Source organism: Delphinus delphis, chromosome 19 (assembly GCF_949987515.2).
Source record: "Delphinus delphis chromosome 19, mDelDel1.2, whole genome shotgun sequence".
In the NCBI taxonomy this organism is placed as follows: Eukaryota; Metazoa; Chordata; class Mammalia; order Artiodactyla; family Delphinidae; genus Delphinus; species Delphinus delphis.
In genome coordinates this window covers 46,757,646-46,783,302 of record NC_082701.1, presented here as the reverse complement: position 1 = coordinate 46,783,302, position 25,657 = coordinate 46,757,646, and the positions used below count along the sequence as shown (strand labels likewise).

Below are 25,657 nucleotides of genomic sequence, written 5' to 3'. Positions count from 1 at the left end.
TTCCCAGCTCACTGTCTGTTCACATTTCAAAGCCTGGTGGTGTTAAGACTGCTGTGTAAACATCAGTAAAATCCCAAAGTGCCAGATCATCAGCGTTCCAGGGCACAACGGCTTTTCGGCTTTTCGTTTGGGGTCTTTTCATTCTTTTAAAGATGCATTTCAGGGCTGCAAACATTAGGAAGAATCATCTCCATGCTTTGGACTAATCTTCGAGTTTGTAATGAGTTAATATCTCCCCCCAGTGAACATTTATTATGAAGGCTAATTAATTGCTTTCCAGTTACAAGAGCCCTTTGCATTCAAAGAAAGTAGGATTCACAAGCTGAGACTATACTGTTTATTAAACAAAGCAATGGAAACAAAGGGCTTCTCCTTTCAAAATCCCTTCTATTTAACATAGCTTTAATCAAGAAAAGAAACATACAATGCAAAAAATATGTACAGGTAGAAAAGGCATACCAACCCAAATGCAACATTAACTGAAGGGAAAACTAAAGCAATGCTCTGTAGCTGCCTGGATGTCCCTAGGGGACGGCAAGTCAATGCTTATCAGCCTTTCTCAGAAGAGACAATTTTGATTAATATCAGACCCATCTGACTCAGTCTATTAGACCCTGAAGGAAGGATATTTTCAGATAGAAAAGATATGACTGATTAATAATTCTACCCTATTGCCATTCCAAGCATTAACAACTATGTGGCACCTCTAGAAAGAGAGCCTTTGGATCTAGGAAGACACGCCCACTAAAACACCCAGGTTCCTCTGCACAATCACTTCTCGGCTCTCCCTCCCGAGAAGGGACCCGAGCCGTGGAGGTGTCACCACTGGAGAAGTGGAAACCCTACTTACGTAATTTATTTCATCATCTGCAGATTTAGGGTCAATTACTCGTGACATAATTCCTGGTTGAAGATAATGAAATCTTAATAAAACTGACAAAAGCCTAAAGACAGAAGGAGTGACTGGTACTACACTCCCCGCCAGCTGACCCCGAGGTCTGACACGGTTTACACCACAGCCCTCCGAGCAGATTTCCCTTTGCTGCCAGTGGGTTCCCAGATGCGCACAAGAGGCAATGGCTTAGTCCCCCACAGAGAGGCACTCCACACCGTGCAGCTAACGCAGTCGTCAGGCGGGGCGGGGCGGGGGTCGGGGTCGGGGGTCAGTTCGCTTTAGCCCTCTGTCTGCAGGCTCCTGCCCCGTTAGCAGGCTCGGCTCACATCGCCGCAGCGTTTCTCCTGATGCTCGTGATCAGCCTTCTGCCATATTCTCTGTAGTCCACGGGCTTCACGTCCATCACAGTGGCCTTAATTCGAGACTCATCCTTTGAAAAGAGAAAAGCGATTTGTGAACGAAGGAAAGAAAGCCTGTGGCCATGGGGCAATGGTTTCAATGATCCCAGCAGGAGAAATCACAAAGACACGCTGGGTTCAGAGTTCTGTCATTCCGATAAGGAAACAATGATGGTGAGAGCCCAGGGCAGAGTTTCTGGGGCCGGGAGAGTGGACAAAGGCCTCCCTTCCATACAGACCCCTCTCACCTGTCTCTCGCGCTCCCAAATGCTCAGGAACCTAGACTCCAAGCGCGATGGACCTCAGAGGACTCATGAAGTTCAATTTACTCTCTTTACAGAGCGGGAAACAGGAGCCCAGAGGAGACAGTGACTTCCTAAAGCCACACAGCGGGCTCTGAAAGCAGGGGCCGTGGGGAGCGGAGAAGCACCCACGGCAGAGGAGGGAGGCCTGCCGTGGGCCCACCTCAGCCCTGAGAGAGGCGACCTCGCTGCCCTTCACCTGCCCTGTCCACACCACTCAGGGACCGAGCAACCCTTCCATCCCTCCCTCCCGACACCACCCTGACATCCACCACCCTGACATCGTTATCACTGACGTCTGGAGTCCCTGTCTCATTTAACGCTCACAAAACCAAGCACAGCTATCAGCAGGTATTAGGGTTAAGGTCTGACAATAAAACAGAACGAGTAAACCCTGAGGCAAGCAGAGGAGTTTTCTGAATTCTTTCCCCTCGCCGCAGGTTCTCTAGGTTGGACGCTGCCTGCAGAGGCAGAACAGGGTGAGGCCAGCTCAGGGGCTCACACGCTGCAGTGTGCTCTGTACTGACTAACCCCAGTCGTATTTCTAAGCACGGCTGAGAGCAAAGCTCTGAGGCCGGACTGCCTGTGTGCCATTATTAGCTCTGCCACTTGCTAGCATGTGAGTTTAGGCAAGTTACTCATTCTCCGTATGCCCACATTGTTTCGCTGGTAAAAACGGGGCTAACAATAGTTTCTACACATAGGGTTACTGCCAGGATGCAGCGAGACAATGTATGTAAAGGGTGTGGAACGGTATCTGGCAGATAGTGAGCACTCAATAAAGGCTGTTTCATCACGACTTTACAACCGTATGATGTTATGAGCAATTTAAGGAATTTTCAAGGTAATTTTAACTACATATGGTCTTTGTTTCACATACTGACTTTAGAAACCCAAACCATGTGGAAGATGTGAGTCCATTTTGTCGGGACACAAACCAAGAACCCCCAGGTTTTAACTGAAAAGGCCACACGGCGGGACTTCCCTGGAGGTCCAGTGGTTAAGACTCCGCACTCCCAATGCAGGGGGCACAGGTTTGATCCCTGGGGAAACTGAGATCTGGCTTGCCGCGAGGCACAGCCAAAAAAAAGGCCACATAGCATTTTTTCTCTGGATGTTGACACTGGACGAGACCCTTAACCTCTCTTTAAGGCTGTTTCCTCATCTGAAAACACGATGATGCTTGGTACCCCAGTGCTGGGAAGATTCAATGAGTAATAAATGCAGGGTGCTTAGCGTTGGGTCTGGAACACAGTAAGCAAGGAACTGACAGTTAACACTATAATGCTGCTGGGGGTGACAAACAGCAGTTCCCCACGGCTAACCCTCCTGCACCTTGGGTGATGTTACTTACATTGTAGGTCTCCAACTTGACCCTGATCCTGAATGTAAAAGATCTGAAGTTGGCATTCTGGAAAACTTCCTCAAACGCTTGCTCGTTCTGCAAACACAAACGTCAAACGGTAGGCATGGAAACTACCAGACCATCCGAAAATGTCCATAAGATATCTGAAAAGACTTTGAGGAAAATCCTTGAGAAAATGATCACCCCCAGTGGTTTAAAATTTCTTAGGAATGACTAAGGTGACATTTCATCACATAAAACTGTTTAGGTAGAATTTTATTAAAAATTAAGATACTCTACCTAGGGTACTCAAATTCACAGGGACGGAAAGTGGAACGACGGCTGCCAGGGGCAGTGGACAGTTAGTGTTTAATGGGTCCAGAGCGTCAGCTTAGGAGGATGAAAAAGTTCTCGAGCTTGATGACAGTGATGCTCGTGCAACAATGTGAACGTATTTAATGCCACCGAACTTACAGTTAAAAACGGTTAAAATGTAAGTTTATGTATATTTTACCAAAATAAAAAGGAAACTGAAACACTCTTCGGAAACGCATTTCTAAACTTTAAAAGTCTGTGATGGAATAGATCTGAGGCTCAGCATCTTCATCACAAATTGAGAATGGGAGGACACACTCAGAAAAAAGTTCAAGTTGTCATGTGCATTATTTCAGCCTCTGGATTTACAGCGATGGATTTGGTGAGGAAGTGAGGAAGACAGGAAAAGTAGGCAAAGGTTAGGGGAAAAGTTTAAAAACGATACTCCTCTCTCCCTCTTTCTCCGGCCCCTCAAATACTATTTGATTAAGCTGCTGAACTGAAAAAAAAAAAAAGTCTGGTAAACAGGGATCAGAGAAAGCATTTTATATAAATATGCATAAAATAAATGTACAAGAACTTTTTAAAAAACAGTTCATATCAGTCAAGTATTATCTTTGCAAGCCACCTGAAACATGCAAATAGCTTTATTATATATAGAACTGTTCTGTGTAAAGGTTACTACACACACACACAGAGTCCTCAGGCTTTCGGGTATGTAAATAAAACAATGTGTTAAACCTTCAGAAAATCGTACCAGCTGCCGTCATTCTTTCAAGATCAGTGAAAGCATGGAGCGCATACTCTAAGAATATCATAGCTCCTGAGGGAAGAGTTTCTATATGTCCTCATTCACTGGCAGTGAAACCAGCCAAATGTAATAAGCGCATAAAAAATCCTGAAAGGCTGCCTCGAGCCTTAAAATCTGATATGAAAATAGAGGACCAGGCAAAACAGATAAAAGATACCATCATACTTTAAAGTCAATTCCAGTTATTTCTGTAAAAGGGCTTGTTGGGATTATTTTTAGAGAGCTCATGGACAATTTCAAAGAGACACAGGGGCAGAGCTAAACGGACAGAATAGAAGACAGAAAAGAAAAACACACACACACCAAAACAAATGACAAACCCTTTTCTTGTTAGTGGCTTTTATAAGTATCCTAACTGATTTGGAGGAAAACAGGGGAAAAAAATCTACAGATAGATGCTAATTTGTGTGGCCCAGAAAATATAGCTTTTATTGGTCTTTACATGTTTTATCTGAGCAAGTACCTTTCTTAAGTTTAGGATAATTAGTAATCTATTCCCTGAATTAAATAAAACTAATATGTGAAAATACTAATTTATAAAAATGAAATGGAGAAAGTTATCTTATGAAAGAAAGTTATTTCGTAAGAATTCCACCTGACAACACGAAATAAGCAAGTACCTTATACGTGAATTTAAACCAGGATTTGATTCAACTTTTCAGAAAACTGTTTATTACATTAAAAAGGCACATCTGGAATGGATAAAGATGTGGTACATATACACAATGGAATACTACTCAGCCATAAAAAAGAATGAAATAATGCCATTTGCAGCAACATGGATGCAACTAGAGATTATCACACTAAATAAGTCAGAAAGAGAAAGACAAATACCATACATGTGGAATCTAAAGTATCACACAAATGAACCTATCTACAAAGCAGAAACAGACTCACAGACATAGAGAACAGACTTGTGGTTACCAAGTGGGGAGAGAGGGATGGACTGGGAGTTTGGGGTTAGTAGATGTAAACTATTACATTTAGAATGGATAAGAAGGTCTTACTGTAGCACAGGGAACTATTCAATGTCCCGGGATAAACCATAATGGACTTAAAGTCCAACACAGACTCAAAAAAAAAAAAACAAACAAAAAACAAAGGCACATCTGTACTTCAGCTTATTTCAGAAGACACCTTCCAGATCTCAAGTGATCGCAGGCACACCAACTCTTGGTGTGCTAACAGTAACGGGAGAAAACATGCTGGAAAGTGCTGTTTTTAAAGCATTTTCTATACATTACTTCATGCCTCATTGTTAGCACATCCAAGGTGGACACAATTAGACAGAATCGGACGAGCTCTCAAATAATCATCAGTGAGAAACTATACAACACCCAAAAGCAGCAAACCGAAAAATATTAAAGAGCACAAAATGGGTAAGTGTTATAGCACGGGAACTATTACAGTAATAAGACAAGACGCGGCTGACCTTCTCTTTTAACTCCCCAAGATAAGCAGTGCTTTGTCCAAGGATGGCCTCTGCAGACTCCTGGAAACATGTGACCCACTGATTCTCTTGAAAGTCAGCAATATTTACCTAAAAAACACAACTTTACGTTATTTCAGCAAAGAAATAATGAAAGGAAGACACACTAAGGAGACAGGGAGATTAACTTTTTCTACTCATTAAAATAATTTCCAGGGAAAAAACCCATTTCCACTATATATGCCATATTCTTTCCAAAGAACGTAAAAAGTATCCAAGAAAGAAGCTCCAAATGTAAGTCTGGATCACAGCAGGAACACGATGTGGTGTGTATGTGTGATTTCAGATCTCAGCGGAGATACAGCCCAACTAAACTCTCCTTCAGACACAGAATCTGGACACAAGGGACTCAGTGGCCGTTCAGCCACAATGGCCTTTGGACTAAAGGTTTTGAACAAGCCACCAAAGTCCTCTGCATTTTAAATTGTACATCCTTCAGTCACCAGGAGGCACTCCATAAGACAGCTCTCAGTCACTGCTGGCATCCCAGACAACTGGAAAGCCTGAACTAAAGACAGTGCCAGGCACTTGGTAGGCACTCAAGAAACACCACAGTGGTCCTCATCCACCCATTCTACTTACTGACAGGATCATGCGGTACTTGAAATTGGGAAATTCACTGTCACACTTCTCGCAGCGGTACAATCCATTCTGTTGATCAATCACTTTCTTATTGCAGTCCTGAGTTGGGCAGGCCTGGTACATACAGTTCTCTTTGCGAAGATACACCACTGTCGCCACAGAGCTAAAATAGTCGGGCTTCAGCAGAAAAGAGTGACATGAGACACAGAGCACAGGCCTATGTTCAGGACTGGACTTGCCCTTACACATGAGGGGTAAGTGTTTACATATTCTAATTCTCATGATCACAATGTGATTACTGGGAATAATTCATTCTACAGTTTTAGAAGTCACTTGTGCTGATTATAAAACCCATGAAGGTAATAAGCCAAGTTATAAAGCATATTATTCCTTAATAATAAAAGAATTAATTCTAAATTAGACTAAATTAATTAAAACTGAAACAGATTATATGAAAGACAAAGACTTCAAGAGACAAAGACGTGTTCCTCCTGTTCCTCTGCCCCTCCAAAGGTAACAGAACCAGGAAATACAGAGGAATGCAGTAAAATCTAGCAGTTATGTTCAACCATTCCTCCCACATTAAAAACAACAGCAATGATTTCTAGCGTCTAGATTCAACCTTCTCTCTATTTGGCCAGGTGTCAGCAAGCTTTTTCTGTACAAAGCTAGACAGTAACTAATTCAGGCTTTACGAGCCATCGGGTCACAGTCTTCGCTGCAGCCACTCACCCTGCTGCTGTGGTGCAAGATCGTTCACAGACAGTATGGAGATGAGAGCAGGTGGCTGGTTTCAATGCGCTTGTATTTACAACAGGCAGCAGGCTGGATATGGCCCGTGGGCCTGTTTGTGAATCCCTGGTCTAAGTCATCAAATTCAGAATGCAAAAAGACTGAACAAGTGTCTTCAAAGTGGAGACGTCACTGATAAGTAGGTGTAGCAAGGGCCAAGCCATGTGCATGGGCTTTATGTTGCTATTTGCTTTGCCTTTTAACTCTCATGGAAAGGATACGGGATGGATAATTTTGGGGGGCAAGCAGTTCCCTCTGGGTGTACTCAATTCAGGGCCAGGTCAGCAGCCTCTGGGGCTTCCTGATGTTTCAGAACAGAAGAGGCGAAACAATACGGTGGATGTTTAAAGAGCTTGGGCAAACCCTCACTCTAAAAGGCCCTAGAGAAGGGGAGTCTCTGAGGAGAATGCCTGAAGGATGTTTCTGTATTTCCAGGTAAGGTCCAGATTCAAGTGTGACTTGAAAGTTTGGGTGCGAACAGGTACTCTCTAGGCCTGATTTCTTGTTACATACTGTCTACCCCTAGATCTAAGAAAGAGACTGGTTGACAAGAGACACAGATCTGTCCAGTGTTTCATTCTCAGGACGCTGTATAACAGCATTATGAATTGCAGTCAGTCACTGACAATGACGAATAAGAGAGTATAGCGAAATGGGACAGTAAGGAATAAAAACTATATTGTATAATATGAAAATAATATAGCAGGAATTACTGGTTTGGGGAGCATAAAGGAGAAATAAATGATTTAAATATTGAATTGCTGACAGAATACAGGTTTAGATTAAGATGGGAGGAGGGTCATTAGATACAAACATTAACAAGTCAAATACCAGAGCCATTCTTGTCAGAGGATATCAGCAGCGCTCAGCCCACGAGACGTTAATATTTTACAGCCAGTGAGGGCACATGTGAGCCGCCCGATGTCTGACGCTGAGACTGACTAATGCTCAGCGTGAGCTATAATCTCAAAAGCCACCTTCTTGGTATACGGGCATTTCAGTTTGCAGGAACAATCAGAGAAAAGACATATGGACCTCAAGGCAGCTCATAAAATACACAACCTGATTACTACCACTTTGCTAAGATCCCTCTGAGAACTACACAACTCTCTAAGTCAAAGCCTGAACATCTTTCTGCCTCAACCTACCTGAGGGATGTAACATACTCCTATTCGAAAGCACAGCTCCTTCATTCTGGCCGGGATCCTCAGCCATCACGCCATGCTCTGGGCAGAGCCCCAGGTGAGACTCATAGCTCTGAATTAAGGTCTAACAGCTGGTACCACAAATGGAATCTGAAAACTATTGTCTCGCATATTTTACATGCTTTTGTGAAGAAAGCTAGGAATGCAGATACCTTGTCACCTTGGCCCAAGTTCTCTGATTTAACCTCATATAAAGTTTTCCAGTTGGTGTTGCTCCCTCCTATTCCTCCACCCTTTAGATCAGAGATGGAAACGCCAGCTAAGGCTTGTCCTTCCGAGTCAAACCTGAAAAACAAAGAATAACAGGCACTATATATGCTTATTGAATATGATACTTGTTCCTACATGCTATATACGGGCTATCCACTCCCCACCCAACTTCTTCTTTTTCTTTCTTTCTTTTTTTCTTATTTGGGCTGTGTTGGGTCTTCGTTGCGCGGGCTTTCTCTACCTGTGGCGAGCGCAGGCTACTCTTCGTTGCAGTACGTGGGCTTCTTATTGTGGTGGCTTCTCTTGTTGTGGAGCACGGATTCTAGGTGTGCGGGCTTCAGTAGTTGTGGCACACGGGCTTCAGTAGTTGTGGCACGTGGGCTCAGCAGTTGTGGCATGCAGGCTCAGTAGTTGTGGCTCATGGTCTCTAGAGCGGCCTCAGTAGTTGTGGTGCACGGGCTTAGTTGCTCTGCAGCATGTGGGATCTTCCCGGACCAGGGCTCGAACCCGCGTCCCCTGCATTGGCAGGCGGATTCTTAACCACTGCGCCACCAGGGAAGCCCCGCCCCCACCCCCCACCCCTCACCCAACTTTCATAGGTCATGGCCAAGTGAGCTGATGGTAGTATCTTCCTCATTGTATCTTAAGTCTATTGAAGAAATGGAATGACCTCTTTTTTATCTCAATTGCTTTGATGCCCCCCAGTGGTCAAGAAAGACAGTGCCCAACGACCACAGAAACTTTTATTGAATTAGCTTTGCATTATCAACACTGGCCGGAGGGCCCAAGGCCTAAAAACAGTAACCTGGAAAGTCAACAACAAAAAAAGCCACAATGGAGAGCTGTAGTATAGTTCTTTGGGCTACTGATGCTCATTTTTGCTCAGCAGCTGCATTTTTAACATCACTGAAATGTATCAGGATAGAAAGGGACAGTTGACATATTTTAACAGGGTAGCAAAAAGTGTTCCCACGGTGAAAGATCTTTTAAGCCTGGTATAATTTCAAAAGATTATAAGATTCAAAGTAATTTATTAGAAGGTATTTTTCTGTTTCCTTGTAGATTTACCCTCTTAGCGAGATTTTACTCATGCCAATATATATATATATATTTTTTTAAGTTATTTTCTTTTTTTAATTTTATTTTTGGCTGTGTTGGGTCTTTGTTGCTGCATGGGGGCTTTCTCTAGTTGCGGCGAGCAGGGGCTACTCTTTGTTGTGGTGCGTGGGCTTCTCATTGCTGTGGCTTCTCTTTTTGCGGAGCACAGGCTTTAGGCACGTGGGCTTCAGTAGTTGTGGCACGCGGGCTCAGTAGTTGTGGCTCACGGGCTCTAGAGTGCAGGCTCAGTAGTTGTGGCGCACGGGCTTAGTTACTCTGCGGCATGTGGGATCTTCCTGGACCAGGGATTGAACCCACATCCCCTGCATTGGAAGGCGGATTCTTTTTTTTTTTTTCGGTATGCGGGCCTCTCACTGTTGTGGCCTCTCCCGTTGCGGAACACAGGCTCTGGACGCGCAGGCTCAGCAGCCATGGCTCACAGGCCCAGCCGCTCTGTGGCATGTGGGATCTTCCCGGACCAGGCACGAACCCGTGTCCCCTGCATCGGCAGGCAGACTCTCAACCACTGCGCCACCAGGGAAGCCCGGAAGGTGGATTCTTAACCACTGAGCGCGCCACCAGGGAAGTCACATTTATGCTGTTATTAAAGTTGAAATTAATTTATGTTAAATTATTATAAAATTGATTACATTTCTTGATCACATATCAGCTAATATGAAGGAAAGGGGGCCCGAGAGGAAGTGTCTCAGAAACATACTTGTGGCAGGGAAGAGTCTGAGATTAAAAACATGCCGATGTTACCCAAAAGGAGGATAACTAGAAGTAACCACATACAGAACAGGCTCCTTACAAAGAGAGCATGGAACAGAATGGATGCCACCCTAAGCTGCAGACAATTGCCTTGTTGTTCTGTCAGATCAGCGGCTAAATCTGTCACAGAGGCACAGCAAGCGCCATAAATCTGTTTCACCACAACTAGCTACATGAGTTTACGGTTTCAAAAACTCCAAGGAGACATTTGCCAGCGAAGACAGCTAACCGGAGTCAACAGAGCAAGGAGAGAGGCAGCCCTTCTTACAGTAAAAACGCCACATCGTTGCAACCAAGATCTAAACATCTCCAGTCCTTGCCTAGTGGGACGTGGACACTGAGCTTCTCTTTGATCAATGCCAAGTTCTTTTATTCTAGAGGCAGCCATGTCTTTTTATGTTGACTGGGATCACAATTATCGACAAGAAAAATACGAAGACCTTAATGTGGGCACGCAATTGAACTGGGGTCGAGCTCCAGAGCCTGAAAGGAAATCAAGCAATAAGAACAAACCAAAGCTGTGATTACATCTGGTCAGGTTATTAACGAATGGGCCTTCCCTTATAATGCGATGCCAGCTACCAGAAGAGTTAAATACAGATCCACAGGGACCACACGCACAAGGCCGGCTTAAGTGACATGATCATGCCAGTAGACATTTCATGAAACTATTCAAATACTAGTGCAACTGGTTCACATTAGGCTCAAACAAAAGTGGGGAGTATGTAATATGAGCTAATTCCTTAGTCACTCAAACCCTAAGACATGGTTGGAAACCAACACACTCCCCCCTGTGACCACAGCTACACAAATTATTTAAGCTCAAGCTAGTTCCAGGGCTTTCCCTGACCACATCAATGCTTGCACACCATGCTGCAGCTTGAAGTGCTCTTTTAAAGCATCGTTTTAACACCCTGAACAGCTAGACATAGTGAGGAGATTTTAGTAGGCTCTCCTCATCCCCCGAGCGCTTCACGAATAACAACACAATGCCCACAAAGGCCCATTGTGCCCACCGCACTTGAGCAGAGTCCAGTGAATACATACTAGAAGATGCAATCGGCACCAGAGACTGGACGGAAAAAGCAGCACTCTCTCCCCCGACGCCGCAGAAGCCCACAGCTTTGAGTCATGAAAAGAAAGATGCCTCCGCTCACAGAGCTTCACCGTACAGCTGCTACCATCGGCCTCACCTGCTTCGCAGGATCCAGGTCAGCAGGCAGCATTCCCGTCCTAATTGCTCCCTGCGACTCTCCAGGTTTGTCATGGGATTACAGGTCTGTCAGTCGAAGGGCTTTAGAGCCATCCTTTCAGAAGGCACAATGTCTCCAAGAAATACAGGCACTGCTCCACCCAGAAACGAAGCTCTCTGCTTGGCAGACAGCTCATATACCGATCGTGGGAACCAAAAGAACCAGCTCTTCTCCAAACTAAGGCTCAAATAACCCTTGTGTTTAGCCCCATAAAACCTACCATCCACGAAGCTTGTAGGCCTCTGGGATGTCAGGGTTCACAATGACGGTACTCGAAGACAGTACAGAGAGGCTCCGTCCACCAAAATCAGAAACTCTGGCTCCTTTGATCGCCATCACGGGTTGTCTAGAACCATCAAATCTATCAGCCTGCATAACGACAAAGACACCAAACAAATACAAACAATTGTCACTAGCGGGAAGAATGCACAAAACATTTTTACAGAAAACAAGGGAAACAGCCAACAGTAGAGTGAATGCAATAAATGGCACATGGAATCTATACAAGAGAAACTCACACACATCAAAACTAATCGAGAATTAGAGGAAAGAGCGTTTCACTATGTGAAATCTAAATCAGCAAATCTCACAGAAGTAAATCAAATAAAGGTTTTCAAATACTCCCCAGATAGTCCAACCCTTCATTAGGAAGGGTCTACACAGCCGACATGGCCAAAGCCCCACCGCTTCCGGGGCAAGACCACCACCCTGGAAGCTCTTTACGTCTTTGCCTCTCCGCACGTGCTCTGACCTCTCAACGCGGGTACTCACATCTTCTCCCCACAGAGTAGCATTCACCACTTTCCCTGACATGTCCATCAAATAGATATTCCTCTTAGAGACTTCTCTGTTGTTAGACTTCACTGTGATTTTAGTGACATCTTCATAGCTCTTGCAGATTCCGATTATGTCTAAAACGCAGGCACAACATTTTAGCAAGAGATGGTCAAGGCTCCCATTACAGCATGACCAGAGGTTGGACAGCAGCAACACATGCCTCCCCTATGTGTTGCAAACAGAACTAATAATCACCACTCTCTTCATTCTCGCACACATACTTACCTACAAGTGAGTCTTTAGGCTTGTTCTCTAGGTCACCAACCCCTGTGAAATCAAACTGGACTGTGGGTAAATGATGACCATCTTCACAGGGCATGACAGAAGTCTCATTATTGAAGGTCATCTCATAGTCGTTTTTGACGGCTGTGAACTGTTTGTTGGCAATCTTCAGGGTGCCTTTAGAGAAGTAATAGACCTGTAAAAGAGGCCAAGCTATGGAACGTGCGATAGGCCATCAAATTGGATATAAAAACCCTTTACAGATCACATAGCTCTCCAACAGACAGCATCCCTTCACCCCATCGCTCGGCTGTTCCCGTTCTAGACTCCATGCTACTGTACCTTGTTCACATCAATAAGAGGAAAGAACTTGTCCGCTTGCTCGTTGAAAGCAGTCGCTCTGATTTCGCCCTGCAGAAGCATGCGAGAACAGGTTAGAATTGGGGAGTTCAAGTTTTACCAGTGAAAAACAGGACATCTTAGTGTCAAAATGACATCTTTAAAGCAGTAGCACAGTCACCCCAGAAACACACAGTTCACAGTCACATATTCAGGTTAGTAACCCTGATGAAACAACCCAAGTTTAACTGGTTGATCCCGTTACTGTGCTTCGTTAACCTCAAGTTAGAAACCTAAAAAAATAAATAAATAAAAATTTTCGAACACTGAGTGACACGACCGAAGCCCCCAGGGAAGTGTGCTGAGCCACTGTGATTCACCAGTTTCCCTCATGTTTGCACCCAGCGAGGAACTGCTTCATACTCAGGAGTCACTGCCAAAAATGTTAAAAACAAGTCATACTTTCAAGTTGCTTGTGATTGGATTTTCACTTTTACTTTTCCATCAGTCAAAATGCTACAGATGGAGAAGAAACTTAAATTAACAGCTGAATTTTTAGCCAAATGACAGATGATACCAATAATTTGGTTAAAAAAAAATTAGGTTCTGACACCGATTCTGCCCTCACAGCCAATACATTTTAGGGTATTATCCCATCTTTGAAAAAAATAAAATAAAATAAAAACAAACCAACTGTTACTTTCGGCCCTGTTAGAGGTTTCAACAAATAGGAAATATGCAGCAGTTTGAAAAGAATGCTTGAAGTATACATTAGGAGTTATAAACAAAACTAATGGGGCTTCCCTGGTGGCGCAGTGGTTGAGAGTACGCCTGCCGATGCAGGGGACACGGGTTTGAGCCCCAGTCCGGGAGGATCCCACATGCCGCGGAGCGGCTGGGCCCGTGAGCCATGGCCGCTGAGCCTGCGCGTCCGGAGCCTGTGCTCCACAATGGGAGAGGCCACAACAGTGAGAGGTCCGCGTACCGCAAAACAAAAAACAAAAAACAAAAAAAAACCCCTAATGGACAGAGAAATAGCATGACAAGACTTTGTGGAGACTCCACAACATGGCTTTTTCGTCTCTTCATCATGGTTTGGTCTTGTTTAAGAAAAGCATATAGAGGGACTTCCCTGGTGGTGCAGTGGTTAAGAATCCGCCTGCCAATGCAGGGGACAAGGGTTTGATCCCTGGTCTGGAAAGACCCCACATGCCACGGAGCAACTAAGCCCATGTGCCACAACTACTGAGCCTGCACGCTAGAGCCCACGAGCTACAACTACTGAAGCCCGCGCGCCTAGAGCCCGTGCTCTGCAACAAGAGAAGCCACCGCAATGAGAAGCCTGTGCACCGCAACGAAGAGTAGCCCCCGCTTGTCACAATTAGAGAAAGCCTGTGTGCAGCAGTGAAGACCCAACACAGCCAAAAATAAATAAATAAATTTATTAAAAAAAAAAAAAAAAAGAAAGAAAAGAAAAGCATATACTGTCTGCACAGCCAGAATCCATCTCCCACAGAACCGATCACTTATCACATATCAAGGCTGCTTCATGCCTTCTGTTGTGGCCCAAAGCTCCACTTGGCTCCTAAGCAGACATAACCCCCGGGGCTTCGACTAAGGCTGCCAGCAAGTCAGACAGTGTCTCTGGTTTCTCCTGCCCATGAGGCTACTTACCTTTAGAAAACTAATTTCTACTGCTACAAATGCGTTTGTTTGAGATCAAGGATTTTATTTATGATTTTAACCCTTTGCCCCCAGACAGCATCAGAAGACTACAATAGAAGAAAAACAAGAAGAATCGTGTTTCTTCTTGGCTTACTATTGTTTTTCACCTCACAGTCCTGCACAGAGATGAGCCCTGTTTCTCAGAGTCGAAGACTCCTCTTTCCCCACTTGACAAATACTCACACTCTCATCAACTAGTTCTATAGAGAAGAGTTTCCCTTCCCCTCGGGAATTGCTCCAGGTACGGATCTGACTTTTGTTGGTAACACGAGCACAAATAGTCCACCTAAAAACCAAATAGATTATATTAGTGTTTGGAGTCTTACCTGGGAAAGATCTGAAAGGTTCCCTATCATCTTCTTATAGCCTTTCTTATCTTATGCATATTCCATTTTTCAGTGTAAGCTGTATTTTAATCCAGCTAATTAAAACCCCACGATGACAGCCAGGTTTGACAGTTTGTAGAATAAGCAAATAGTAAAACACAGAAGGTGATTTAACACTGACTCATTCTCCTGTCAAATAAGTAAATTTATGAACGCTCTCCCTTCTCCAAAAAGCATCACCAAGGCAACACTATCCCCTTAATGAAAGGTTCTCAGCTAGAAAATGCAGTAATACCAGCAATTATATTTTGCCGCTATTTTCAATCATGGGAACTGATATAACTGACGTCAAACTTCTGTCTCGTTTCCAAGACACACTGAATACAAATACAGGGGTATGGAACGCAGTGTTGGTTCAGGCACCAAAAGAAAACACTCTCAAGCACTATGACCTCAGACAGAGGCCACTAAGAAAGGAGATACGAGGTCTGACACCCAGTCCTAGGGCCCATCCTGAGCGGAGGTGCTGGCACATTAGCTACCTTACTCATAATTTAACAGGGGAACAGATCTGCCCTATATTGCAAAGAACTGAAGAACAAACGAAAACATAGCTGAAAGAATTCTGAAACGAGTACTCACTAATTTTCCACAGCTAAAATTAATTTTGAATGGAAAGAAGTCATATAAAAGAAATATCTGTTCAGGCTATATTACTATGGTTAATACAAACAGCACAGATTCTTTTAGCCAACTAAATCAGAGTAATAATTTTTAGACTAAAAGTCACCTATTTATTTATATGGTAAGATGAAATACCTTCTGAATTAGAAAATTTATTCTTACTCATAGGACTACCAACTGATTCTTGAAACATTAAATCTTTTAAATTTCAAATTCTTTTAAAACGAATGAAATTCCATAGGCTATGAATGATTGCTCTTTTTGCCATTCTTTTATTGAGAGTTAAAGGTTGCCACAATTTGTTATCTCCTCCCCCTCTAGAGAAAAAAAAAGGAGGAAACCTATTTTAGGTGTGGTAATCCTGAAGTTCACATATAAGTAACTCAAGAGCCCATAATAACCTCTTATATTCTTTTCTAAGTCCCTTCTAAACTTATTCCATGAAATAACTCACTTGGACTGGTAAGGGGTGAGGCTGGCAATGGGTACCACTTTGGCCTGTGTTGCCCCGGAGCTGTTCCCTAGGCTGGTACCTCCAGGTTTTGCAAATGTCTTTGAGGCACCAAAAGTCTTAGATACAGTAGAACCTTTAAAAACAAACACAAAGAAGGAGAATCATTATTTTATTTAAATTTTATAGTAAGTTTTGCAAGAACTCTCAATTACTAGTGACATCATACAAGATGAGAGACAAAGTTTTTCCTTTTAAATAATCAAGAGATTTGGACATCAAACAGAGACTGAAACAGGAGGCTAGAGGCAGATCTAGGAAGAAGGCTGGGCACACAGATGTTCACGACTGTATCTGCTGACTTACACCCTGAGGTCGAGATAATAATAGTAATGAATCCAGGCACTGCTATTTCGGAGGTCAACCCTCTTAAACTTTTCCCGTGTTATCAACAGGCAGGATAATGGGTCAGAGAAAGAAAATCAACCTTCTTGACTGGTAAAACTGATGACAAGTCACTAGTTGCATAAGAGAAAAAGCAAAAGGAAATGCTAGGAATTAAGGGACACAGTGGGTGAACCATTCGAGGTGAAGGATACCTATCATAAATATATCGCCTCAAAACATCCCCAGAAAACTCCCAGTTCTCAACTGGTCTTACAGGCACGGAAAGTCTAGAATGAAGTTTACGGGATTGGGTTTAGTTGGGAGCAAAGGGCAAGAATCAGTTCTCGGTTCAAGACAAGTAGGTGGCTGGCTTTCGTGACCCCTTCTTGACTCCTTTATCCAAGCCTAAGAAGCTGTCTTGCACTTGGGAAGGATATGTAGTTACGTAAAGCCTGGAAGCAGATGAAATCTTTTACATGCACGCTGTTTCTATAAAGCTTCAACCTCCAAATTCAGAAAAGATAATTTAGTCCAATGATTTCATATATTCTATATCAAAACATTTCTTCAGAATGGCATCTGGCTAGAAATGTAAATCTTCCATTACTTGGCATTTATTTATCGAGTTTCCACAGCCCGTACTGCACTATTCTAGGCATTTGTAGCACTTAGTAAAAGATATACGTACACGGTCCCAGATCTTCAAATTTTCTCTTCTAACTGGGGAGTCAAGAAACGACTACACACACAACAGTAACAATTACCTCAAGGTGACACAAGGAAGCACACATACTCTATTTATGATATTTATGATATATTTATGATACTCTATGTAGAATATTTATGTGTGCGTCTATATACATACCTAGTATACAATACACAATTCTATAAAACACACACACATCCAGTTTTCATGCTGGCAGGCAGCCTCCCCTCCATACACTTCCAGTCCTTTTCCTTTCAGCACCCAGTTATGTGTTTAGGGAATGTTAACTGATTTTTTAAAATCAATCTCAATATAAGCCAAAGATAGACAACTGGAAAGATAAACCCGTAGGGGTGGGGGGTGGGAAGAAGAATAACATACTATTTGTATTCTAGCCTAAGGAAGTAACTTTTAGGGTCTTTACCATTTTAGATAAGCTATTCTACCACCCCCCCTCCAACAGTACCTAATTTGAGAGTTCTGTATAAATAGATCCACTTAGAACGGGAGATGGATAGAAGATAGCTAGCTCTTGCAAGGTGGATAAAAACATCAAAGACTAATGGGGAAAAAGACTTATGTCCTGCTAGTTTCAGAGAAACATTGGTGACGTCTTAACCCTGCTTTTCTTAGAATCTTAGCATTGAGAAATAGAAACTAATAGTTGAGGGGAGGGGAATAGGTGGTGTATGTGAAGCTGGGACAGAAAAAAGAAACTCTAAAAATAAATTCCAACCAAACTCTACAAATCATAATTTTCAATGGCGACATCCCACATGAGGAGGTTCCTAAAGCAAAGGCCAGAAAGTAAACAAGATGATTCCATTACAGCCTCTCAGGACGTGCTGAAGAGAAAGTTAAAAAGAAGAAACTATTTCTCATTCGTGAGACAGAGAAGCAGGACCTATGACCAACATAAATGGTACTGTCTTCAAGCTAAGATAAATACCCACAAGAGCCCCAGATGGGAAACCTGGAGACAGACAAGTCAAATTTAATAAGCAGATCCTAAAGAGTTAAAAGGTGAGAATTTGAAAGGTATGTCATTCACAAAGTCAAGAGGGTGTAAGTGAGAAACTACCAGATAAACTGTTAACAAAGAACAGTGTATAATTCTGATTTTTTATAAAAAAGCATATTAAGTATCTTTAAAAGACAGTCTTTAATCATTTTTTCAATCACACACTTTACAATAATTCCAGGAAGAATTGGAATTATTCTTTGCAAGAAGCAACTGTCATGAACAGCATTCTGAAAACTCCCTTTAGTCTCAGATTAAATTTCAAACCATCATTCGAAAGCCTGACACACACAATCAGCGTGCATCCTCACGTGGCAGCCTTACCCACTCCCGAGCTCCCATTCTGTTGCTGGGGCCTGCTGGCTGGTGGACTGGCTGCTGAGACTGGAGGAGGAACTGCTGGCTGCTGTCCTTGTCCTGGTGATCAAAAGAGAAAGACCATTTTAGTGCAAGTAATTTGGGTTAAGAGACTTAAACTTAAGTAGAAGAAATACTCTGAGAAAGTGTAAATTTGTGATTTTGTCAAAGACTCTTGTGGGTTGGAATTCATGCTGGGGCACTCAACTGCATGCAGCGAATGTGCTAGGGGTTCACACTTATGTTTTCATTACCTTAAAGGTTGGCTCCATTTACCTCTCACCTGCTTATAATTGATAGCTTTGGGTTTTAATGAGGTTCTCCCCTAAAGCCTTGCCCATTTCTCCCACCTGAACCTGAAGTAAAGTCACTGAGCTGAATCTGTGACATTACCACTATTTCCATAGCAACAAATCGATGTTATCAACAGAACTGTGTTCACGGCAGGATCTATCAGAAGAAAAAGCTGGGTGGTAACAAAAACCTAAAAGCAGTTCAATTGTCTCTGAAGTGCTCCTGCTTCAAAGGGAAAGAAGACATTCAGAAGACATTCTACCCTTTCCTTCCCAAACAAAGCAACCTTATTTTGCAACTGACAGTTGGTGGAAAATAAGAGTTGAAAGCGCCTTCGGTACTGTGAAGGCTAGTGAACTGTCACAGCAGGAGAGATGAGGATGGAGTTCAGAAGCAGCTGTGGCGGGGAGACAGTAAGATTAAAAGGAAAAGGAGGGGAAACGAACATGTCTCTCAAGCATAAAATAAGAAATGCCACACCATCAGAGTATTTATTTGCCCCTCACCCCTTCTACAAATGTTTATGAAACTGAAGAATGTTAAAATTGCAAAAATACACTTAATTTTAAAAAAATCATAGATTTATGGAATTTGATGTTGCCTTTGTGATTGGCACTAAAAGTAGACGTCAACCCAATCCGGGCTGCTCACTAAGAGTGCTTGCAGCACACAAGTGCAGCTCAAAACATATCCTAGAGAGCCCTTAGAACAGACATGGTGAGCAGCCCTGGAAAAGCTCCCTGCCTGCCGCCTTGCCTCTGCTTCTTCCACCACTGAGTTTATTCCTGCTGGGTTTTCCAAGGCCCTAACTCACATGGGCACACTGCACACTGATTTCCTTTCCTCCTGCCAAAGTTACTCTTAACTGGTACAACTAAATGGGAGTTAACAGTGCCTTTAAAGAGTAAAATTAATTTAGCATCAAATTAAAAGGGTTAAACATAACTGATTATTTAGTTCTTCCTACAGAGAGAAAAACTGAGAGGCCTCATCTACAGGGAAAAAAGAGCCAAGGTTACTGACAATGAATTTTTGTGTTTACGTTTTAGCTTTTCCATTACCTCTGAATTTACAGAGTGTCATATGAGATTGCTTGGGAGGACTGTTCTCCTTTGACAATGTGTCTCATGAAGGAACATTCTGAAATTCTACAGTGAACCTTTTTTTAAATTAGTAGGGAAAAGATGAGTTGCTCAGTAAACAGTATTGAGGCCAAGTGGTTGGAAAAAAATTAATCTGTAATTTTTTTTTTTTTTTTTGGCTGCGTTGGGTCTTCATTGCTGCGCACAGGCTTTCTCTAGTTGCAGCAAGCGGGGGCTACTCCTTGTTGCAGTGCGGTGGCTTCTCATTGCGGTAGCTTCTCTCTTTTTTTTTTTTTTTGCGGTACGCGGGCCTCTCACTGTTGTGGCCTTTCCCGTTGTGGAGCACAGGCTCTGGACACGCAGGCTCAGCGGCCATGGCTCACGGGGCCAGCTGCTCCGCGGCATGTGGGATCTTCCCGGACCGGGGCACGAACGCGTATCCCCTGCATCGGCAGGCAGACTCTCAACCACTGCGCCACTAGGGAACCCCGGGTGGCTTCTCTTGTTGCGGAGCACGGGCTCTCTAGGAGCATGGGCTTCAGTAGTTGCAGCACAGGGGCTCAGCAGTTGAGGCACACAGGCCCTAGAGGGCGTGGGCTTCAGTAGTTGTGGCACATGGGCTCAGTAGTTGTGGCTCCCGGGCTCAGGAGTTGTGGTTCGCAGGCTCTAGAGCACAGGCTCAGCAGCTGTGGCGCACGGGCCTAGCTGCTCCACAGCATGTGGGATCTTCCCTGAACAGGGCTCAAACCCGTGTCCCCTGCATTGGCAGGCGGATTCTTCACCACTGTGCCACCAGGGAAGTCCCTTAATCTGTATTTTTACCTGCTTCATGAAATTTTATTCAAATGAACCAAAAGATTTAAACATTCAAAGATAGAACCATGAAGATACACAAATCCCTGCTATACTCCACCCTAGTTCCTCCCCCTCCCACTGTCTCAAACACATCTACACTCTCAAGTCCCTTCCTCCTCTCCACGCCCGCTTCTCCAAGTATCTTGCTGAACAGGACATGGTCACAGGATCTTGCTGATCTCTTACATTCATTTCCATCAAAATGTAACTAACCTTTATGAGGTATCTCTAGTAGAACGGTGGTTACCAGGGACTGGTGGGAGTGGGGAGCGACTGTTTAATGGGTGCAGAGTTTCAGTTTGGGGTGATGGAAGAGCTCTGGAGGTGGATGGTGGTGGCGGTTGCACAACAATGGCTGTACTGAACGTCACTGAACGATACAACACTTAAAAAATGACTAAGATGTCAATTTTATGTTATGTGTACTTTACCACAATTTTTTAAAATGTAACTTATCTATTTACCTATTGCAAGATCAATATTTTTAAACATTTTAACATATGGATTAAAATTAATGCTATAATTTCTTTTTAGTAGTACATAATATAATGGTATAGTTTTATAATCATTGGATTCTTAGAGTCAATGAAAATAGTATATTTAACAAGACTCCAATTAGGCCCTGTAATAGACATGTTCATAATAGCTACAATTTTCTGAATGCTTATTATGTACCAGGTACAAGGTTAAGTGCATTATTCCATTTACTCTTTAGCTCTCTATATAAAATATATATAGATAGCATTACTGTACTCATTTAACAGATGAAAAAAAGTGGGTTTAAGAGGTCAAGGAACTTGCCCAGAGTCACACAGGAAGAGATAGAACCTAATCTCGAACCCAGGTTTGTCTGACTAGATCTATTCAACTTCACCACCATCCAGTTAATTTTTAATCCTAAGCAACCAATTCTGGAAGCCAGAACTCTAATTATATAAAACATAACTAATAACCACAATATCTGGTAGTTAGGAAAAGCTACTAATCCATTTATTAGAGCAATCCCTAATTCCTGCTTTGGACCACATTTGTAAATCTGGCACAAGAGACAGGAGACATTCCCAAGCCAAATGGATGGCAAGAACGTTGGTGCATTCTAAATAGCAACAAGTGCCCTTCAATTTAATGCACTGCAATACAACCAATGACCGGAAGACGTAAAAGACATCAGTACACAACTAAATAATCATCTTCCTGAGAATTAAAATTATACCCCAAAGCAGTAATACAGATATTCAACTTCTGATAATCTTCAGTTTTATGTCACCTGCAAACCAAATCATTCCAATAAGGTGGATCAAGGTCATAATTCTTAGACCTTTTCGCTGTATGCTAGCTTCCTATCGCCGGCTCTGACCCGGGAGGGATATAGGATATTTAAAAGCAGACTCCAGCTCCTCAAGTTACTTGCACTCACACCTATCACTTTTATTATCATTATAATAGTAAGTGAGCCACCAGCTAAGAAAAATCAGCCAACAGACAACAGAGTATACAGAGTAACAAAAAACTCAATTTCTACCAACAATTACTTTCTTAACAACCACCACGAAGAATTTAAGGAAGAGTCAATCCAATAATTACAATTTCTTATTGGCAGAAAATGGACAGAGTTAGGCTGAAAAAAATTCCAGCTAGTATCTTTCAATAATAAATGATACTAATAGCTAAGCAACAAGTTAAGAAATTTAAGTCTAAGTATAATACTGTGGTTAGAAATAGTGTACGTTCATAGAACTAATATACATACTGATTAAAAAATATATAATGGTAAATGTGGGAGATTTAAAGCCATCCAACCCAATACTGTATGAAAAATGAACTGTGTTTGAAATTTTACTTGTCACATTTTGAAAATTCTGTAAGTATCTTTACTTAATGTGGTACTAGTACCATGAGACAATTTCAATGCACATTTTGGAATTCCTCTGCCTATTTCTGGGCTGGGTCTAGTGAGTCAGGTCATCTGATACGTCACAGGTCTGGGTTAGGTGCTAGGAGGATACAAATCTAACTTTAGTTCTCTATCCACTAATAACAGTTCCCTTGCTTTCCAATAGACAATTAGAAACCATTTCTGTCAAATACACCCATAAAGTAGTAGTCACTATGACAAAACTACTTTCATGATGGCCCAAGTAACAATGTTGTTATTGATCCGGTTACAATGAAATTCAATAGCAAATACTCCTTAACAGCAAAATTCTGTCTCATCCCTCTGCACTTTAACAGACCCTGAAGAAAGGGAAGAGCCAGAGGAACTGGGCATTGAGACAAAGGAGTGTTTTCCATAGTTGTATAGTTCTGACCTCAAGTGGTAAGCATCTTTTAACCCTTGCATCCCATCTTTACCTCAAATACTTTTGCCCCTGAAAGGCAAAACGTCCAAAGCAACCATTCAATTAAATACAACACAAAAAATGTAAGAAATCTGGCCAAAGGTGCTAAGCTGAGCATAATCATCTCTCCCTCACCCCTACGGCATCCGAAGATTTCATAGAGATGCTAAGTATCACTTTGTCTTGACTCTCCTTCCTAAAAGCTGAGAATAAGATAACCAACGTGCTCATTTTAACAAAGTTTTACTAATGCAAAACAATTGTGATGTTCCAATTTAATATTTTAGAATTCTACCTGAATAGCCTCCAGCTTTCCCTTTCCAATTTAAAACACCAAATTATTATGTTTGGTGTAGGTAAAAATTAAATCTAGAATGTTTCATTTCTGGAAGAAGCATGGTGATGACCTACTCCAAAACCTTCCCACTTCTAAAAATCAGAGAGCAACAAGAAGAATGAGTACCCGTCCCATAAACAAACATCCCACATACAGACTGCATCTTTAGTGAAACTAGGGGAAAAAGACAAATTCAAAGTATGTGAAAGTGAAGCCCAAAACACCACAAATCAAGACATCACAACTGTAAGAGAGAAGCAGCATGGATGATTTAAATACAAACAATGAAACTGCACAAGTACTAGAATAAAACATAGGTGAATACCTTTATAGCTCAGTGAGGAAGACCTTTCTAACTATGGCTCAAAACCCCAAAGTCATAAAAAAAACAGAAGAACTGGAAAATTCAACTTCATAAAAACAAAAGTAAACTGCTGCATAGCAAAAAAAACCCATAAGCAAAGTCAGAAAGACGTTGTAATTCATATCAGAGACAGAGGACTAATTCCTCTATTTTTTCTTAAAGAACTCTCTTAAAAATTGAGAAGAAAAGATACACAACCCACAAGAAAAATGGACAACACAACAGTTCACAGAGAATAAAAAGCCCTTAAATATTTAAAAGGATGCTAACCTTGCTCAGAATACAAATTAAACACTACCTTGAGATGCGAGTTTTCATCTATCAGATTGGTAAAAAAAATCAAAAGATTAGCAACATACTCTGTTGGCATAGCTGTGAAGAAACCAGTATTTTCACATACTGCTGGAATGCAAAATGATACTATGCTATGGAGGGAACCCAAGCATATCTACCTACCACAAAGGCATTTATCCATTGATCCAACAATCTCACCTCTGGCAATCAAATCCCCTCTGACCATGTACCTGCATATGTATAAAGCTATCTGCTGCAGCACTGTTTTAATAGCCAGAGTATGGAAACACCCAAGTGCCCATCAATAAAGGGCTGCTTAAACTATGGAATAGTCACACAACAGAACACTCTATACTGTTAAAAAAATAAATAAAAATAAGGAAGATCTCTAAGTATATTTATGAAAATATCTCTAGGCCGAAATTTTTAAAAAACACAACAGGATAAAAAAAAGAGACAGGATAGTGTACATAGTATCCTGCCTTTGGTGTAAGCAAAGTGGATTATGAATGAAAATATATAATTTATGTATTTGGTTATATTTTCATTAAGAACCACCTGAAGGGGGAATTCCCTGGTGGTCCAGTGGTTAGGACTCCAGGCTTCCACTGTAGGGGGCCCAGGTTCAATCCCTGGTCGGGGAACTAAGATCCTGCAGCTGCATGGCATGGCCACAAAACAAACAAACAAACAAACAAACAAAACAAAAAACCACCTGAAGGGACTTTCCCGGTGGCACAGTGGTTAAGAATCCACCTGCCAATTCAGGGGACATGGGTTCGAGCCCTGGTCTGGGAAGATCCCATATGCCATGGAGCAACTAAGCCCATGCGCCACAACTACTGAGCCTGCACTCTAGAGCCCACAAGCCACAACTACTGAGCCCGTGTGTCACAAGTACTGAAGCCTACGTGCCTAGAGCTTGTGCTCCGCAACAAGAGAAGCCACTGCAATGAGAAGCCCGCGTACTGCAACAAAGAGTAGCCCCTGCTCGCCACAACTAGAGAAAGCCTGCGCACAGCAATGAAGACCCAACACAGCCAAAAGTAAAAAAAAAAAATTAATTAAAAAAAAAAGATGTGGTCTATATATACAATGGAAAGCAAAAGCTTCATTCTTTGAAAAGGTCCATAAAATTGATAAACCCCTAGTCAGACTTATCAGGAAAAAAAAGACACAAATCACCAATATCAGGTCTAAAAGAGGCGACATCACCACAGTTTCTACAGACGCTGAAAGGATAATAAGGGACGATATTTATTTTATCCAATCTAATAGTTTCTGTCTTTTAATTGGAACATTTATTCTATTTACTTTGATATAGGCCAATAAATTCAACAACTTAAATAACGTGGTCAGATTTCTTGCAACACACAATCAATGTGAATGACTATGTATCTGTTACAGAAACTGCATTTGTAGTTTAAAGCCGTTCCATAAAAAAATATATCTGTATCAGCGCCAGATGGTTTCACTGGTAAACTCTACGGAATATTTAAGGAAGAATTAATACCAATTCCACATAAACTCTTGCATAAAATTTAAGAGGGAACACTTTCTAATTCATTCTC

At 42.3% G+C, this 25,657-nt stretch overlaps 1 protein-coding gene across 1 annotated transcript in view; it reads right to left on the bottom strand.

Annotated features, from left to right (window-relative positions):
• Window positions 1-328: 328 nt before the first annotated feature.
• RPA1 (replication protein A1) overlaps window positions 329-25,657 on the bottom strand; it is a 53,324-nt gene continuing 27,995 nt past the window's right edge. Inside the window, exons 6-17 of the mRNA XM_059998659.1 lie at window positions 18,489-18,581; window positions 16,054-16,186; window positions 14,773-14,875; window positions 12,868-12,936; window positions 12,529-12,721; window positions 12,238-12,377; window positions 11,687-11,835; window positions 8,287-8,419; window positions 6,138-6,314; window positions 5,499-5,606; window positions 2,950-3,036; window positions 329-1,325 (exon numbers count right to left, since the gene is read on the bottom strand). Of these exons, the coding sequence (XP_059854642.1) occupies window positions 1,218-1,325; window positions 2,950-3,036; window positions 5,499-5,606; window positions 6,138-6,314; window positions 8,287-8,419; window positions 11,687-11,835; window positions 12,238-12,377; window positions 12,529-12,721; window positions 12,868-12,936; window positions 14,773-14,875; window positions 16,054-16,186; window positions 18,489-18,581 (1,493 nt within the window). The 3' untranslated portion in view covers window positions 329-1,217. The remainder of the gene's footprint in view (window positions 1,326-2,949; window positions 3,037-5,498; window positions 5,607-6,137; window positions 6,315-8,286; window positions 8,420-11,686; window positions 11,836-12,237; window positions 12,378-12,528; window positions 12,722-12,867; window positions 12,937-14,772; window positions 14,876-16,053; window positions 16,187-18,488; window positions 18,582-25,657) is intronic.